This window comes from Corythoichthys intestinalis, chromosome 21 (genome assembly GCF_030265065.1).
Source record: "Corythoichthys intestinalis isolate RoL2023-P3 chromosome 21, ASM3026506v1, whole genome shotgun sequence".
NCBI classification, from domain to species: Eukaryota; Metazoa; Chordata; class Actinopteri; order Syngnathiformes; family Syngnathidae; genus Corythoichthys; species Corythoichthys intestinalis.
In genome coordinates, this window is record NC_080415.1 from 4,855,682 (window position 1) to 4,874,375 (window position 18,694).

Consider the following 18,694-nt stretch of genomic DNA (forward strand, 5'->3'; position numbering starts at 1 on the left):
TTACCGCCCGTTAACGCGATAAATTTGACAGCCCTAATTTTAAGCTTTCCAATGATGTATCACACATGCATATTGGACAATTGTGAAATTTGGCCAAATTGGGGGTCTCAGAACTTCAAGTCACCTGAATGTTTTCCGCTATATATATTATATATATGTATACATATTAGGGCTGTCAAACGATTAAAATTTTTAATCGAGTTAATTACAGCTTAAAAATTAATTAATCGTAATTAATCGCAATTAATCGCAATTCAAACCATCTCTAAAATATGCCATATTTTTATGTAAATTATTGTTGGAATGGAAAGATAAGACACATGACGGATGTATACATACATCAGTACTGTATTTGTTTATTGTAACAATAAATCCACAAATGGCATTATTAACATTCTTTCTGTTAAAGTGATCCACGGTTAGAAAGACTTGTAGTTCTTAAACGATAAATGTTATAGTAACAAGTTATAGTAATTTTATATTAAAACCCCTCTTCATGTTTTCGTTTTAATAAAATTTGTAAAATTTTCAATCAAAAGTAGAGTTAATATAATAATAAGAATAAAAATATCAATAATCAAAATAGAGTGAAAAGTTTTACATGTATTTTGCATAGCTAAATTGATATGGAATGCCAGTTTATTTAGCATTGTTGTTTAACTGTGTGTCAGAATAGGGCCTCATTATTACAGACTAAAGTGCTTTTCTTTTTGAGAACTTTTTTTTTTGAGAGATAGGAATATTATTTTTGTTGTGGTTTCACTAAACGATACTTATATTTGTTGTGAAGGAGAAGCTTATGCCAATAAACGGCGCGCCTGTGTCCACTCGCCTTTACTGTATAACATATCCAGGGGGGAGAACAATTATTTGAATGGGAAAACCCATTGGCAGTGTATCAAATACTTGTTCTCCCCACTGTATCTGTACATATCTTACCCAAAAATAAAACAAGAGACACATAATTGCCACTAAAAGAAAGAAAACTTACCGAAATATGTGTGGAGCACAAATAGCAATTTGCATTGCATTGTGAATACAGCATAAACGTCTCACAACTACTAATTCTCCCACGTTTAGAAGACATAACATGAGTATGGAACGGCGCTGCCCCCAAGCGGCCGGTGGCATTCTCTTCACTCTTAATGTCCATACATGGCCTCATTGTAATGTTTGAGGCAATATGCCAGCGGGTGCGTTAATTGCGTCAAATATTTTAACGTGATTAATTTTAAAAATTAATTAACGCCCGTTAACGCGATAATTTTGACAGCCCTAATACATATATATACAGTGCCTTGCAAAAGTATTCGGCCCCCTTGAACCTTGCAACCTTTCGCCACATTTCAGGCTTCAAACATAAAGATATAAAATTTTAATTTTTTTGTCAAGAATCAACAACAAGTGGGACACAATCGTGAAGTGGAACAAAATTTATTGGATAATTTAAACTTTTTTAACAAATAAAAAACTGAAAAGTGGGGCGTGCAATATTATTCGGCCCCCTTGCGTTAATACTTTGTAGCGCCACCTTTTGCTCCAATTACAGCTGCAAGTCGCTTGGGGTATGTTTCTATCAGTTTTGCACATCGAGAGACTGACATTCTTGCCCGTTCTTCCTTGCAAAACAGCTCGAGCTCAGTGAGGTTGGATGGAGAGTGTTTGTGAAATGCAGTCTTCAGCTCTTTCCACAGATTCTCGATTGGATTCAGGTCTGGACTTTGATTTGGTCATTCTAACACCTGGATACATTTATTTTTGAACCATTCCATTGTAGATTTGGCTTTATGTTTTGGATCATTGTCCTGTTGGAAGATAAATCTCCGTCCCAGTCTCAGGTCTTGTGCAGATACCAACAGGTTTTCTTCCAGAATGTTCCTGTATTTGGCTGCATCCATCTTCCCGTCAATTTTAACCATCTTCCCTGTCCCTGCTGAAGAAAAGCAGGCCCAAACCATGATGCTGCCACCACCATGTTTGACAGTGGGGATGGTGTGTTCAGGGTGATGAGCTGTGTTGCTTTTACGCCAAACATATCGTTTTGCATTGTGGCCAAAAAGTTCAATTTTGGTTTCATCTGACCAGAGCACTTTCTTCCACATGTTTGGTGTGTCTCCCAGGTGGCTTGTGGCAAACTTTAAACGAGAATTTTTATGGATATCTTTGAGAAATGGCTTTCTTCTTGCCACTCTTCCATAAAGGCCAGATTTGTGCAGTGTACGACTGATTGTTGTCCTATGGACAGACTCTCCCACCTCAGCTGTAGATCTCTGCAGTTCATCCAGAGTGATCATGGGCCTCTTGGCTGCATCTCTGATCAGTTTTCTCCTTGTTTGAGAAGAAAGTTTGGAAGGACGGCCGGGTCTTGGTAGATTTGCAGTGGTCTGATGCTCCTTCCATTTCAATATGATGGCTTGCACAGTGCTCCTTAAGATGTTTAAAGCTTGGGAAATCTTTTTGTATCCAAATCCGGCTTTAAACCTCTCCACAACAGTATCTCGGACCTGCCTGGTGTGTTCCTTGGTTTTCATAATGCTCTCTGCACTTTAAACAGAACCCTGAGACTATCACAGAGCAGGTGCATTTATACGGAGACTTGATTACACACATTTGGATTCTATTTATCATCATCGGTCATTTAGGACAACATTGGATCATACAGAGATCCTCACTGAACTTCTGGAGTGAGTTTGCTGCACTGAAAGTAAAGGGGCCGAATAATATTGCACGCCCCACTTTTCAGTTTTTTATTTGTTAAAAAAGTTTAAATTATCCAATAAATGTTGTTCCACTTCACGATGGTGTCCCACTTATTGTTGATTCTTAGCAAAAAAATTAAATTTCATATCTTTATGTTTGAAGCCTGAAATGTGGCGAAAGGTTGCAAGATTCAAGGGGGCCGAATACTTTTGCAAGGCACTGTATATATACATATATATATATATATATATATACACATACATATACAGTGCCTTGCAAAAGTATATGTATGTATATATATATATATATATATATATATACACATACATATACAGTGCCTTGCAAAAGTATATGTGTATATATATATATATATATATATATATATATATATATATATACACATACATATACAGTGCCTTGCAAAAGTATTCGGCCCCCTTGAATCTTGCAACCTTTCGCCACATTTCAGGCTTCAAACATAAAGATATGAAATTTAATTTTTTTGTCAAGAATCAACAACAAGTGGGACACAATCGTGAAGTGGAACAACATTTATTGGATAATTTAAACTTTTTTAACAAATAAAAAACTGAAAAGTGGGGCGTGCAATATTATTCGGCCCCTTTACTTTCAGTGCAGCAAACTCATTCCAGAAGTTCAGTGAGGATCTCTGAATGATCCAATGTTGTCTTAAATGACCGATGATGATAAATAGAATCCACCTGTGTGTAATCAATTCTCCGTATAAAGGCACCTGCTCTGTGATAGTCTCAGGGTTCTGTTTAAAGTGCAGAGAGCATTATGAAAACCAAGGAACACACCAGGCAGGTCTGAGATACTGTTGAGGAGAAGTTTAAAGCCGGATTTGGATACAAAAAGATTTCCCAAGCTTTAAACATCTCAAGGAGCACTGTGCAAGCCATCATATTGAAATGGAAGGAGCATCAGACCACTGCAAATCTACCAAGACCCGGCCATCCTTCCAAACTTTCTTCTCAAACAAGGAGAAAACTGATCAGAGATGCAGCCAAGAGGCCCATGATCACTCTGGATTAACTGCAGAGATCTACAGCTGAGGTGGGAGAGTCTGTCCATAGGACAACAATCAGTCGTACACTGCACAAATCTGGCCTTTATGGAAGAGTGGCAAGAAGAAAGCCATTTCTCAAAGATATCCATAAAAAGTCTCGTTTAAAGTTTGCCACAAGCCACCTGGGAGACACACCAAACATGTGGAAGAATGTGCTCCGGTCAGATGAAACCAAAATTGAACTTTTTGGCCACAATGCAAAACGATATGTTTGGCGTAAAAGCAACACAGGTCATCACCCTGAACACACCATCCCCACTGTCAAACATGGTGGTGGCAGGATCATGGTTTGGGCCTGCTTTATGGGCCTGTTATGGGCCTGCTTTTCTTGGTGGTTAAAATTGACGGGAAGATGGATGCAGCCAAATACAGGAACATTCTGGAAGAAAACCTGTTGGTATCTGCACAAGACCTGAGACTGGGATGGAGATTTATCTTCCAACAGGACAATGATCCAAAACATAAAGCCAAATCTACAATGGAATGGTTAAAAAATAAACGTATCCAGGTGTTAGAGTGGCCAAGTCAAAGTCCAGACCTGAATCCAATCGAGAATCTGTGGAAAGAGCTGAAGACTGCTGTTCACAAACACTCTCCATCCAACCTCACTGAGCTCGAGCTGTTTTGCAAGGAAGAATGGGCAAGAATGGCAGGCTCTCGATGTGCAAAACTGATAGAAACATACCCCAAGCGACTTGCAGCTGTAACTGGAGCAAAAGGTGGCGCTACAAAGTATTAGCGCAAGGGGGCCGAATAATATTGCACGCCCCACTTTTCAGTTTTTTATTTGTTAAAAAAGTTTAAATTATCCAATAAATTTTGTTGCACTTCACGATTGTCCCACTTGTTGTTGATTCTTGACAAAAAATTAAAATTTTATATCTTTATGTTTGAAGCCTGAAATGTGGCGAAAGGTTGCAAGGTTCAAGGGGGCCGAATACTTTTGCAAGGCACTGTATATATGTATTAGGGGTGTAACGGTACACAAAAATCTCGGTTCGGTACGTACCTCGGTTTTGAGGTCACGGTTTGGTTCATTTTCGGTACAGTAAGAAAACAAAATGCAAAATATAAATGTGCTAGTTGTTTATTACACACTTTTGTGCTTTCAACAATAGGAACATTAACCTATACAAAGCTAGAATTCTGCTCAAAAAGTAGCAGGTATTTAAAGATAATCCAACAACAATTTGCCTTTCAGACCCCGCGTATTGGTCAGCTTTCTTTCTGAAAGAAAGAGGAAAAAAGAAGTCCTGTGCTAAAGAGAAAAGCAATCCCAATGACAAAGATTTTAATTTTTTTTTTTTTTTTACAAATGCAATGCCTCAATGAAACATTTTTTTTCTTATGAACGGTTTTCAAAACCTGTATTGGTGGATTTTCTCAAGTTAAAGCGCCACACAGAAATTAATAAATTTAATTGTGTAAGCAGGATGTGTGTATTATTTTTATTTAATTACAGGTGTTTTAGCTCATTTCCAATTTATTTTATTTAAATGGGCTATTATTTATTTTATTATGTGTTTATATTTTACAAATGTGATGTAGTATTCATTTATATTGTATATTTTATGTTGTATAACTTTAGCTCCTATGTGAATATTAGTTCCTACTTGTTTTGTTGTGGTAGGAGGATTTTGTATTGAACACGGGGCCGTGTTGGTTATCATTATAGCAGAGAAGACAGCAGAAAATCAACGAAGACAAGTCAACTGTGCCCCGATATACCACTCAAGAGATCTGATGGACTCAAAAAGTAGGTTACGATTGCATATTAGTTTGAAAATCGACTGGATCCGCCGTATTATTACACGAGTGACTTCCGGCCCGATCCTAGCTACCGGTTGTAGTATTGACGCAGGAGGGCCGCGTCTCGCGTCAAATAATCAACTCTGCCGTTCTCGTGCGTTGCGTTGAGCCGCTTCTGGGACGCGTCTAACACGCGGCCGCACTGCGACTGGTGTGCATTGTCTGACTGACTTTAACGCCCGCGTTTCACTGTGATCTCGCGGCGGCCACGTTGTCGCGCCATTGACGTTTCTTAACTGTCCTACCGTGTTGGTCCTCATTATAGTAGAGAAGACGGAGTAAATATCTACACAAAGAAACTGTAACCTGATCGACTCACAGCCTCGAAAAGTAAGGGTTACAAACTTACATTACGTTAGAAACTCGTTCGGTACGCCTCTGTTCCGAACCGAGGACCCCGAACCGAAACGGTTCAATACAAATACATGTACCGTTACACCCTTAGTATGTATATACATACTAATATATATTAGTGCTGTCAAATTTATCGCGTTAACGGGCAGTAATTTTTATAATTAATCACGTTAAAATATTTGACGCATTTAACGCATGCGCGGAATCACCCACTAATCCATTGCCTCAAACAGATTACAATGACGCAGTCGTTTGCACATTGAGAGCTAAGAGGCTGAGGAAGGCGCGTGGACACAGGCGTTCATTGGGCCGGGCTGTTTATTGGCATAAGCTTCGGCAACTCCTTCACAACAAACATAATTATCATTTAGTGAAAGCAGAACAAAGATAATATTCCTCTCTCTCAAAAAAATAATGTTCACAAAAAGAAAAGCGCTCAATACAAAGAGAACTGGCATTCCCAATAAAAAGACATAGCTATGCAAAATCCACATAAAACTTACTCAGACTTTGGTCAAACTCTATTCAAACATTTCGTTTAGCTCAACAAATAAACTGGATTGCAATATTTAGTCACAATATACAAACTATTAGAGGTCTCGCACGTTGTGAAGCAACACTCAAATGAACGTGGGGCACAATGAACCTGGAAACTACAGCGTCAGTCGAGGGACAAAATGCACTCGTTGGTTTAGATCTCTAATTAATTTAAAACTCGCCATTGATACCTTGTGGTGTATTTCAATCACTACTTTACGTAGTTAAAGACACTGGAAGAACGACAGGGAGCTCGGCGACGTCAACAATGGCAAGCTGCTAGTTTTTTTTTTATTGAAAAGTTTACAAATTTTATTAAAACGAAAGCATTAAGAGGGGTTTTAATATAAAATTGCCATAACTTGTACTATCATTTATCTTTTAAGAATTACAAGTCTTTCTATCCGTGGATCCCTTTATCAGAAAGAATGTTAATAATGTTAATGCCATTTTGTGGATTTATTGTTATAATAAACATACAGTATGTACAGTATGTTGAATGTATATATCCGTCTTGTGTCTTTTTTGATCTTTGATCAGCTTTTACAAGACAAACTTTGATATGCAAAACATGTGCTTACTCACTTTCATCATCGCCTCGATCGCCGTCATTTTCGTCATTCGCCTCAACGTGGTAAAGTCCGTGCCCCCGCCTTCTGCTCCCCGCTTTCATCTACGTCATTATGTTGTCAACCATTTCCCATTTCTCGTCATCAAAGTCGTCCTCCTCCGGCATCGAAAGTCCGGAAGAATTTCTTCAATGTCTTCTGGGCTCTCCGAAGAAGCGTCCGAACGAAGGTCGTCGTCGGAATCAGGATTTTCTAACACCATCCGAATCGTGTTCTGCAGTGAAATACTTCTCGCCGCCATCGATCACAGTTGTGTTGGAAGAAATGCAAAATGGTGATCCTCGCGAGAACAAAGACTCCAAAAATGCCCAGAACCAATGAGAGTAAAGAAATTCAAACACCCAACCAATAAGAGTTGAAATTCAAACGACAACAATAAACACGTGTTTTTTTTTTTTTTTTTTTTTTTTTTTGCATTTCCGGGAAGTACCGGTTTATTGTCTCGTGCACACGTGCAAAATTGCAAATATGCATGCCCAAATAGACTGAAAGTGAGCTCAGACACATAAACACCAATTTTTTTGTAATGCCAACCGTTTTTATCGCATTATTTTTTTTACAAATCTGTATTGAGTTTCGCAAGCAAATTCATGTATTGGCCTATGGCTCCAACTAGTGACTTTTGGGTGACAACACACAAATTCCTCTTTTTGCATGTTTTTGACTCGCCAAAGAAGCGATTGCATCAATAATCACGGAAAATGCATTATAACACATCAGGTTTACAGCATATCAAAAATCATGATTTATAATGGGAGTCAATGAGCCAAAAAATGGCAAAATAACAAGAGTTTAGTGCAAATCTTCCCAGCCTGTTTGCAATAAGTTAGAAATTCCCGGATGGTGCCATTTCAAACTTCTACATGATTTAGTATCCTGCAGGAAATATCAGCTCCCTAGTGTATTTTTTCATATGCTTTTTTTCCTTTTAAACACAGAAAAAAACGAAAAAAGCCAAAAAATGGACAAATAACACCCACGGGTTAATCGTTTGATAGCCCTAACATATGTATATATACACACACACACCATTTAACCCTTTAAGGTCTGGGCCTATTTTGTCTGATTTTGCATGCCTTTGAAGTTGCCTTTATATTTCAAAGAAGGAATTGTTTACGATGGCCTGGTTTGGTCCCTTTTTTGTGACACCTTGAATTTCATGTCCAAACTGTTGTTTCCTTCACTGACCAATTATAAATCATCATTTTGGGCCCAAAAAGACCAAAAATTCCAAAATCGTTTTGTCAAAATTTTTGATATTGATGTCCAATTGACAACCAAACATGCGTAACGAACCGTTTTGAAACTTTGTAATATTTATTCAACATGTTAGGATGAACATTCAACCAAAACAAATTAGAATAAATAGTCTTATATTTGACAATTCAACATAAACAACAGGTATAGCCATAGGCGTTTTTTGCCTTTATACATGCTCTAGTCAAAACAGGTTATATACAGCAGACCAAACAGTGAAAAACAGTGAAAAAATACATACCATCTAACACAAAAAGTGATTAGAGGCCATCTCTTTATGAGTTTAGGTATTGCGGCCCATCGCCTGATGAAAACTATGTACACACAATCAAGCTTCTTGAACACACATTTATATACACAAATTGAGAAGACTGATTGTGGGGGAAAAATATATATATATAACATTGGGAAAAAAAGTATTTTCAAAAATATTTACAATAAACAAGTTAAATTTTTTTCAGGCTTGCCACTCCGAAAAGCAGTTTCGTCCTGGAATTAGACACAGGGCTACATCACACAGCTCACACTTCCATGGGGTGTCGGTCCTCTTTCCACCCTTCCATTTTCATTTCACTTTACTTTCATTGTCACTATAAATGTACATGAAAAAAAAAGTCAGTATTTATGAAAATAATAAAGTATGAAATAAAATATATATACAGCAATAAATAATAATGGAAATCTATATGTATGACAATAGAAAGAATACCATAGCTGAATATGTGCTACATCCCTAATCTTCATATAGAAAGAAGAGCACCACAAATTATACATTCCTGCCTGGGATACCCACAGTGCACGTACGACTTTGATCTGATATGCACATGTTATTATTATATACACAAACACACACTTATATTGCATCAAAATTAACTTTGTCTTGCAATATCAAAAGAAACTTTCAAAACAAACTTTTTCAGCATAAAAAAAAAGAGTGAGTTGGCTTACCTCTGCTCGTCGATTGCGTCACCCACGTGTTCAAATCCGTCACTATCTTCACTCGAGGACTCTTCCGAAGAAGACGATGATGACGAATTTGGACCATCCTCTTCCTCAAGTTGATCAAAACGCACAATTGCTTGCGCTAAATTTAGTTTTCCGTTCATTGTCAAAGTCACACAAAGTCGCTGCTCGATCCAAACGGCCGTCGCTCGCCATCTCGCTGCTTCAGAACACTCCTCCCTCTCGTTCGGTAGAACCTCGCACGGCAGTTATATTTATTTTAAAAAAAAACGCATTTTGTGCTTCCACTGTGACTTCGAAAGGGTTCGTTTGATTTGTGTTTTTTTCATGGAGCTTCTGTTTTGAAAAAGGACAAGAAATGATGGAAATATAGACATAAACAAATATCCATGCAGCGTTTTAATGTTTTTTTGAGAGGACAATAAAACTATAAAACTAAAATGACAATATCTCACATTCTAGTTGGTTGATTGACTTCAAATAATAACGAGAGTAAACCGCAACTTCCGCACTTTAAAACGAGACCAACCAACGGCATGTGGGTGACGTAATTAAAACGTGAGGGCGCTTCAAAGACGACGTGCGCTGAGGACGCGCCGGCGCGTCCTTCGACTCTCAAGGGTTAACACAAAAAGGGCTTGGAGGATATCTCTTTGTGAGGTTAGGTATGGCACCCATCACCTTATAAAAAGTATACACATACAATCAAGCCTCTCAAACACACACATATATATATATTCAAATTGTAAAGATTAATTAGGAATAAAATAATAGTAATAAAAATGAAAAAATATTCAAAATGTAACATTGAAAAATAGTCTTTTCAAAAATATTGACAATAAACTAGTTCAGTTCCATTTTTTCAGGCATGCCACTCAGTTTTCCCTTGTACAAGACACAGCTACGTCACACCATACGTTACACAGATTGAGTGAGTAACTTAAGATGGCTGTCAAATTTACGGTCGGAGTCAATAAATACGCCAAGATTTCTGACTTAATTTGTAGCTTTAAGTGACATCGTGCCAAAGCGCTTGCTGATCTTTGACCTTTCCTTTTCTGCCCCAAAAATGATCACCACTATCTTCAACCACATTTAGGTGGAGAACATTCTGGCACATCCATTCATTGATTGGATGAATGCATTTACTCAAGGAGACTAAGGGACGAATAATAATAAAAATGTGGGGACACAGAAATTAGCAGTTGTGTGTCATCTGCATAGGTGTGATAGGAGATGTCATACTGTTCCATGATCTGAGCTAGGGGAAGCATATAATGTAGATGGTAAAATAAAGTGGTCCAAGAATGGACCCCTGAGGAACCCCACATGTGAATTTGGTTCATTCCGACTCACGGTTTCCGACTGACACAAATAAATCCCTATCATGTAAATTAGATGAGAACCACTGAAGATCAGTGTCAGTGAGCTTTACCCACTGTTCCAATCAACTGAGTAGTATGTTGTGATCAACCGTGTCAAATGCGGGTCTGAGATCCAATGGTAGCAGAACAGATGATTTGCCTGCATCAATTTTCCGACGGATATAATTTAGGACTTTGATAAACACGATCTCGGTGCTGTTGTGTGGCTGAAATCCAGACTGAAATGAGTTAAAAGCATTGTTTTGCGTCATCAGAGCTCTTTTTCTCAGATAGTCAGCTTTGTTTTATAAATGTGAACGTGCTCCGAACTGTAATATGCAGGGGTGCACATAAGTGGTCCGCATGCGCGCATGCGTACTGGACGTAGACAAACGCGCTGGCCCTCAACGGCTTCCATACGCTTTTGCGTACCGATGGCTGACCACTGTATTTGCGGCGGACACGAGAAAATAACTTCTCAAAATGTCGAAGAGGCAGGTCACACTGAGTAATTACTTCCGTGTACCCCCACCCCCGTCAAAAGACAGACAGACGACAGAGACGTCACCGGAGCTCCCGAAAAAAAGGACTTTTGCTGAAAAGTGGCTACAGGAGGTACCATGGCTAGAAGCAAATGATGCTCGCACGGAAATGCGGTACAAAATGTGCCGTGAGAATCCCAATGTCGCCGATAAGAGCAGCGCATTTTATGTAGGGTCAAAGAATTTCAGCCATCCAAACTTTGAAAAGCACGAAAAAAACAGAGCATGTGGCAATTAAGCAAACTATCGATGTCAAACAGGACCCCACTCGCCCTATGGACATGTGGCGGAATAAAGGTAATGAACAGCGACATGCACTGACAAACGTGTTTTTGCTCACATTTTACAAAGCTAAACATGCACGTTCAATGAGGTCTTATGAGGAGGACATCCCACTTTTAAAAAGGCTAGGAGTTAATGTGGGAGCCGCATAATGCCCTTTATTTTGAATTGGTGCTTTTATGTTTATTTCTTTGCGTTTCACTTCAAAGTAATGGCAATTTTGTTGTGCCAGTTGATGTTAATCAAGCATTAATTGTTAATATAATTAATTAAAGTTAATTGGCTCTAAGTAAAGCTTGTCATAAATTTATCGCATCAGGCGGGTCGGCTCTCAAGCTCAATGAGGACCAAATCACATCTCCAGGTCCTCCTCTGAGAACCTGGGCAAAAAAATTATGTGCACCCCTGGTAATATGGATCAAACAAACAAATTCTGTTCTGCTCATAAGTCGTGTGTCTACAAGACCCACATCTAATCTCAAATACACTGTCGATTCCCTTAACAGTGAGACAAGTGACCAGGATGAGTCCACAACAGAAGGAAACGGTAAAGGACACTTTGTTTACTTCTCGTGTGTTTGAACACATGTGACGATCAGCATTTTGTAAAACAAAAAACATGATCCGAGGCATAATTCTTTACAGCCGGTAGTGGCCCATTATAATCTTACTGTGAAATCCGACTCGGAGTAAAAGGTTTTTCATCTCATATAAGTGCTTTGGATGTTGTTCTTTTTCATGTTTCAAATTTATTGCCTACACAATTTTGCCTTTGACACTTTTAGTTCGCCAGAGCTCTACATGTTTTTTCTAATTACCAAATGGTTGTTTTTATATACAGGAACTCCATCCTCCTCAGAAGTCAGTGCTGGCGTGAAGGAAGGTGGTACAACAACCACCAGCACCAGTTTGCATGGACATGGTACACATACAACACGATTGGCTATTCCTGGTTCCACCAGCAGGAAAAGGAAGCGCCTGTCCCTTAACACAGACCTTAGTCTGGAGGCACTGCTGAAAAGGATGGATGACGCCGACAGTGCCCGACAAGCCCATGACACTGCAGAGTTATCAAATTTATTGCAGATGCAGGAGGAGGCCAGTGAGCGTTATAAGAACTTGTTCAGGCAGCAACAAGCTACAACCCAGCTGCTTCTAAAAATGATGGAAAGACTGACAAGATCTCCATCATCTCCGTTGACCCAGCCAGCCTCTCTGTGAATGCCCACAGGTCAAGTGACACCCACTCCCTCCTTGCCTAATCAATAAACCCAGCTCACTTACTCGGCCAACCGCTCCCAGAGTCGAAAGAACTACAGCTATGCACCGATCAGAACAGGGAACACCACTGTAACATAACAGGTGGTACCCTTCAGATCATTAGCAGGACACTTTGGCTGTCATCCACAATGTAAGCATAGCATTCAATTGTTATTGAAAAGTGTTGTGCTACTGCAAATATAACATTCAATTGTTTAGTGTTCTGATGTTTACAAAAAAAAACCAAAAAAAAAAAACGCACAATCTAACATTTTTTTGGTGTTACTGTTTTGAGAGTACTTATCCGTCAGAAGAGCCATGGAGTGATCTCAGAATCTCGATACAGACGTCCATCGACTGTGGTTGTAGCTAGCTTCCCATTGGCTCTGGACTTTTTTCAATTTTGAGTAGAGGATTTCTCATATTTTGTTGATTTCACAAGGAAATTGATCATTCATTCCAAAGCGTATTCTTATTAGCTACGAAGTCTGCTAGGATTTAGGTAGGATGCAGTCTAGTTCCTCTAATCTTTCCAAGGCGGTGCAAATTTAAAAATGTAATTGAATCCACTGTTTCTTTTAGCAGCTGATGGGATGATACCATAAACTCCAAAGTTTCATCTTTGTCCCGCCTGCCTTCTTTGATGCCTGAAAAAATTGTCACTCATGCTTCTTTATTGTATCGTTTCATTCATTATCTCGCTTTTTTTTTTTTTTTTTTTTTAATGCTTCAAGCATAGTTGTCGTAGACTCGATGGTTGCTTTCAGCGTAGCATTTTTGAACTTCATCTCATTTACTTCGTGCTGCATGAAAATGGGGCTTTCTTTTTAAGTTTTTTTTCTCCACTTGTAGAATTTCTAATTGACAGTTTCCTGTCGATTGAGTCTATTCCAGCGTTGATAAAATCGGGAGTTTGGCACAAGATCTGCGGTCGAAGTAGCAGAATCAATTTAATCTACCTTCTTCCGCTTCACTGAGAGGTCACTGTGATGGTTAGATGCATCCATGGTGTTTCCTCGCTGGATGAAACAAGATAGAGAACAATATTTGACTTGATTTAAGAAAAAATATCTGATTAAGTCATTATAAATGTGCAGTGTAGACAGGACCTGTTAAAAAAAGGGGAGAAAAAAAAACCTAAAAAGTAGTGATGGCCAAATGAAGCCTCATGAAGCAATGAAGCTTTGCAGCCAATTGGTTTGCACATGTAGCAAAGCTTCATGGTGCTTCATTTACCCTATGGCGCCATCAAGTGGTCTAGAAGCCCAAGAGGTCAACATTGTTAAGAATTCAATGGCTTAAGACATATGAATGTGCTTGTGTTAGTAATTTAGTATGTGAACAAAATACAACAAGTGCTAAAGGTAATTTGTTATTCATTTTTATTTAGAAATAATAGCTTTCCCACAGTGGCTGGCTTTAAACAGTTTCTTTTTTTTTTGGAAAATATTTCACCAGCTTTAGAAAATATTCTTTCACAAGGCACAAATGAAGCTGGGGTGCAGAGAAATGTGTGAGTGCCAGTTTATATAAATTTGGGTAGGTATTCTTTTGTGCCTCCCAGTACACTAATGGATTGTTCATTCTGTTGATGTTTGGTTCAGATAGGTACACACACACACTCACATTTATATTAAAGTACTTTTTCTCCCTTACCTTATTGAAAGCAATCAAATCAAAATGTTCCCATACAGGGGAGGATCGCTCTTTTCGCGCAGGTTCCATCACAAGCAAAGGACAAGGCTCGAAAAAAGATTGCACCGGTTGCACTGCTGCGCACAGATGTAACAAGTACAGGAGCCCGAAATCCACAAAATGTGAGATAACAGGCGATCGCCATTGCGTTTTGCAACCAATTTATACCGTAGTCTGTCCTGTTTTTGCAATATGCGCCAAACGTCGGATCACTTCCGAAGCACTCACGAGATTCAGCCGGCCGCCGCCGGCGAGGCTTCCCACGTCATCATTTCCGGGTTTCGCCGAAATGAAGCGCGCCTCGCTACAAGCTTCGTGGAAACCCCCCTCCCATTACTCGACACAAGCTTCGGAACCTCGGCTCATTTCGTCCCATCACTACTAAAAAGCTCACTTAAGCCTAATTTATGCTTCTGCTTTGCGGTGACGACGTAGACCTGGGGTGGGCAAACTGGTCCTCAAGGGCCGCAGTGGGTCCTTGTCTTTGTTCCAACAGACCCAGCACAGATAGTTTAACCAATAAGGTTTCTGCAGAAATAAGCACCTGACTGCAATCGACTGAGTGCACTTGTAATACAGCAGATTGGTGAAAAGTTGTCCTCTTAATGGGTTGCAGCAAAAACCCGCACCCACTGCGGCCCTTTGTGGAATAGTTTGCCCACCCCTGGCGTACATCCTTCGTCATCAATGAACATTCGAAGTTCTGCGTCAGGGGAAAGCGTTGCGCTGTAATTCACCGCCAAGCCATCAGAGGGGTGTGGCATTGTGTTTGTACGGTTTTGGGGGACCCGTCGAATTCCTTTAGTTTATTTCCGGTTAGAAAACAATAGCAACGGAGATGGAACGCTTAAATGTGGATCTTCAGCTCATCAACTTTGAACAACAAATGTTGATCATACAAATGTTAGGCCTGTAGGTGATGCAGAAGACTGTTGCGGAGGTGGTCTGTCCGACTGCTGATGCAGCACAGAGACTGGCAGTCACATTACGAATTCTAGACTCAGGTGGAAGCCGGCAAGCTCTTGCGGCTATCTTCAAACTGGAGTTGAGCACTGTGTCCAGCGTTTTGTCCGAGGTCTACAAAGCATTGTGGACAGCCTTCCTGCCTGATTTTTTGCCATGTCCAACAACCATCCACGGGGAAGCCATAGCAGATATCTGGCGGCTATGGAACTTCCCAAACTGCGTTGGAAGCCTTGATGGTAAAGACGTTATCATAAAAGCACCGAGGCACTCTCAATCAGTGATGATGTTATCAAGTGTGTGAACTGTCTGTTTTTGAAAATTAAACATCAAAACAACTCTTTTGACATTTTGACACCAAACCTGTGCTTTATTCTTCATTTACTTGAAGTGTGAAATGTAACTAAGTCAAGGACTCACAACAAACATATGTACACAATAAATGATAAAGTGCACCAACCAAAATTACGACAAAGTGATTAAAAGCTGGCAGTTTTTGGCCGACTGTGTCCCATTTTCTTTTCCTTCTTGCGGGCCCAAACCTGGAACATTTTATTAGAAAAAAAAAAAAAAAAAAATTGAACAAGCTTGCAGTCGATTAAATAGCGTACCGCAAGCAACACGCCACTTTTGCTCATTAAAATTCATGACGTTTGCTAGGGTGACCATAATTTGATTTCCGAAAAAGAGGACACTTGGCCCGGCCTCGAGATACTTGAATTTTACTGGAAGTTCACTCAAAGATGCCTATATCACTTCAATATAATTAAAGTGTGTCTACTCCGTCTGGATAGAAAATTTCAGTTTTAATTAAAAAAAAAAACAACAACATAGGCCTATTGCCGTATAGTATATATTACATACTTACTATATGGAAATATTTTTTTACTCAACTGGTTACTCAACAGGCTTTATTCTTGCTAAAAAAATAATCAAACAATTTAAAAAAAAAAAAAAAAAAAAACGAATAATGAGTAAAAATAATAATAATAATAATATATATAAATATATTATGCAGACCCATGGAAATGTAGTCCAGTCAATACACACACACAGTAGGCTATGTGCCAACTCAACATTTTTATAAATTACTATCACGACAATTGTCGTTGACAAATTGTTATTCCCACTCAATTTTTATTCTCATTCAATGTTCTACATTGTACGGAAACAATAACCGAAATAAACTGACAAGCTATTCAACCAGTATGTTTCCAAATGCAGCAGTTCAAAACTACATTGCTCATAATGCCTAGAACAGCTGAGCTCACTGATAGCTACCCTATTAGCGAGTACCGGGAGCCGAGGCTAAATCAAACTTTGCTATAAAAGTTTACAATCATTGGCCGCGCAACGATGGGACACCAAACGGGATTTTACAGATTACGCCAGTACAAATCTCCAACAGAAGTCAACAGTTGCCATTACATACGTATTTTGTAATGAAAACTCATAAGAAACACAGCTACTTAGAATATAATACTAACATTCAACCAAAGGAACGAACGCAGAACAATTACAAGACTCATACAATATACTGCATCTCTGTGTACACAGAAGACACGTGATCGATGTTAATAGGAAATAAACCCACAGAAAGGTGTATGGAGCCACGTCTTAGAACTCCATATTGAACTCCTTACTGTAGTCTGATCTCTCGCCAAACCGTCAGTAGATGGTGATAATTCCCCATGAAACAAAGGGTAAACTGCGAACAAAAAACAAGAAGAAGATCTACTCCTTCTCCCGCCCCTACAAGTAAGAGCCACGTCAACCCAGGCAGGCACTGCCCCCTAGCGGTCGGAGGGATTCTCTTCAAATTGGTCCCGTGAAAAATCATAAAAACCGGACACTTTCATAAAATTTATGAAACCCCGCCGGATGCTTCGGAGAGCACGGGATAAGAGGACTTGTCCGGGCAAAAGTGGAAGTTTGGTCACCCTACGTTAGCAACTGTTGCTAGGGGAGGTCAAGCTCGCGTTTGTCCCTCATGCTAGATGCATGTATATAGTGTACGAACGAGATGTTTACTGAGCTAAACCCACCAATTCTGTCTGAAAATTATGTCGCTGGTACCAAATTCACTGGTAAAGATGTTGAAGAACATACAAATCTTCAGTTAAAGAGATGGATTGAGTGTCGAGCAGTGACGTGCGGTCAGGGGAGGCAGGTGAGGCAGAGCCTCACCTGTCATCATGACAAAAAAATAATTATAGCATAAAATTTATATGAATATTTGTCCATTACTCATTTCAAACATTTTTTATAGTCAAAATCGCTGAATTTGCCTATTTCCTGTTCAAATAAAGAAATGAAATGAGAGGTGCGGCAGCAACGAGTAAAGCCTCGCCTCTGATTGCGCAATCCATAACAAACTGGGTTGATACATGGAATTGGAGCGTGCTGGTTGCCGTACATCTGCATGTCGCCGTTATAATGTTTCCAGATACGTTTATTTGACCGGATTTTCCACATTCTGGCTAATGTCTTTATCCCTTAAAGTTTAATGTTTGTTAGCGACATATTTAGTTTTGCTGATGGGACATAAAACCGCAGTGAAAAGGCACATGCTGCGGCAGATAGTACTCTGCTGCACTGCAAGGGGGCGTACGTGAAACTGGACTTTCCGTTAAATGTGGACGCGGTTAACACAACACCGGAGCTAGAAGGTTTGCTTCAAACTACGGGACAGAAGATAACTCGCGCTTTTCAAACGGACTGGTACACCCGAAAAGACTGGCTATGTGGCTGTCCTTCCAAAAATTCGCCTTTGCTGCTTTCCCTGCCTTTTCTTCTCAACTTGTGCCAATGTCTGGACGAACACGAGATATTGTGACATTAAAAAACTACGACGAAGCCTCAGCAAACTTGAGAGCTCGACCACTCACATTCAAAGCCTGATTGCTTTAAAAACTTTTGGAAGCTCAAGGATCGATTTGGCTTTGACGAACAGCGGAAGCTCAATGGTAAGGTAAAGAAAAAAATTTGAAAGACCTCATTAATGCAACCTGCATCCTAGCTAAACAGGAGTTAACATTTCGTGGTAACGATGAGCGTGTAAGCTCTTCTAAACGTGGCATATATGTAGAACGATTACATGGTTTTGCTGAGAAAGATGAAAGGTTAGCTAGACTTTTGGACACATCCACTGTGTTTTCTGGCTTGTCAAATAGAACACAGAACGATCTAATTGAAGCAATCCTCTCCATTGAGGCGGAGAGATTTTTTTTTTTAAAGTAAAGGAAAATA

General features: G+C 39.4%; 1 protein-coding gene across 2 annotated transcripts in view; it reads left to right on the plus strand.

The window, feature by feature from the left end:
* Positions 1-17,834, plus strand: part of LOC130909358 (piggyBac transposable element-derived protein 4-like) — a 57,113-nt gene extending 39,279 nt beyond the window's left edge. Inside the window, exons 4-5 of one of the 2 annotated variants that reach the window (XM_057825712.1) lie at positions 12,034-12,074; positions 12,369-12,551. In XM_057825712.1, the coding sequence (XP_057681695.1) occupies positions 12,034-12,074; positions 12,369-12,404 (77 nt within the window). In that variant the 3' untranslated portion in view covers positions 12,405-12,551. Of the gene's footprint in view, positions 1-12,033; positions 12,075-12,368 lie in introns of both variants that reach the window. The other variant, XM_057825711.1, reaches the window with a different exon arrangement.
* Positions 17,835-18,694: the final 860 nt, after the last annotated feature.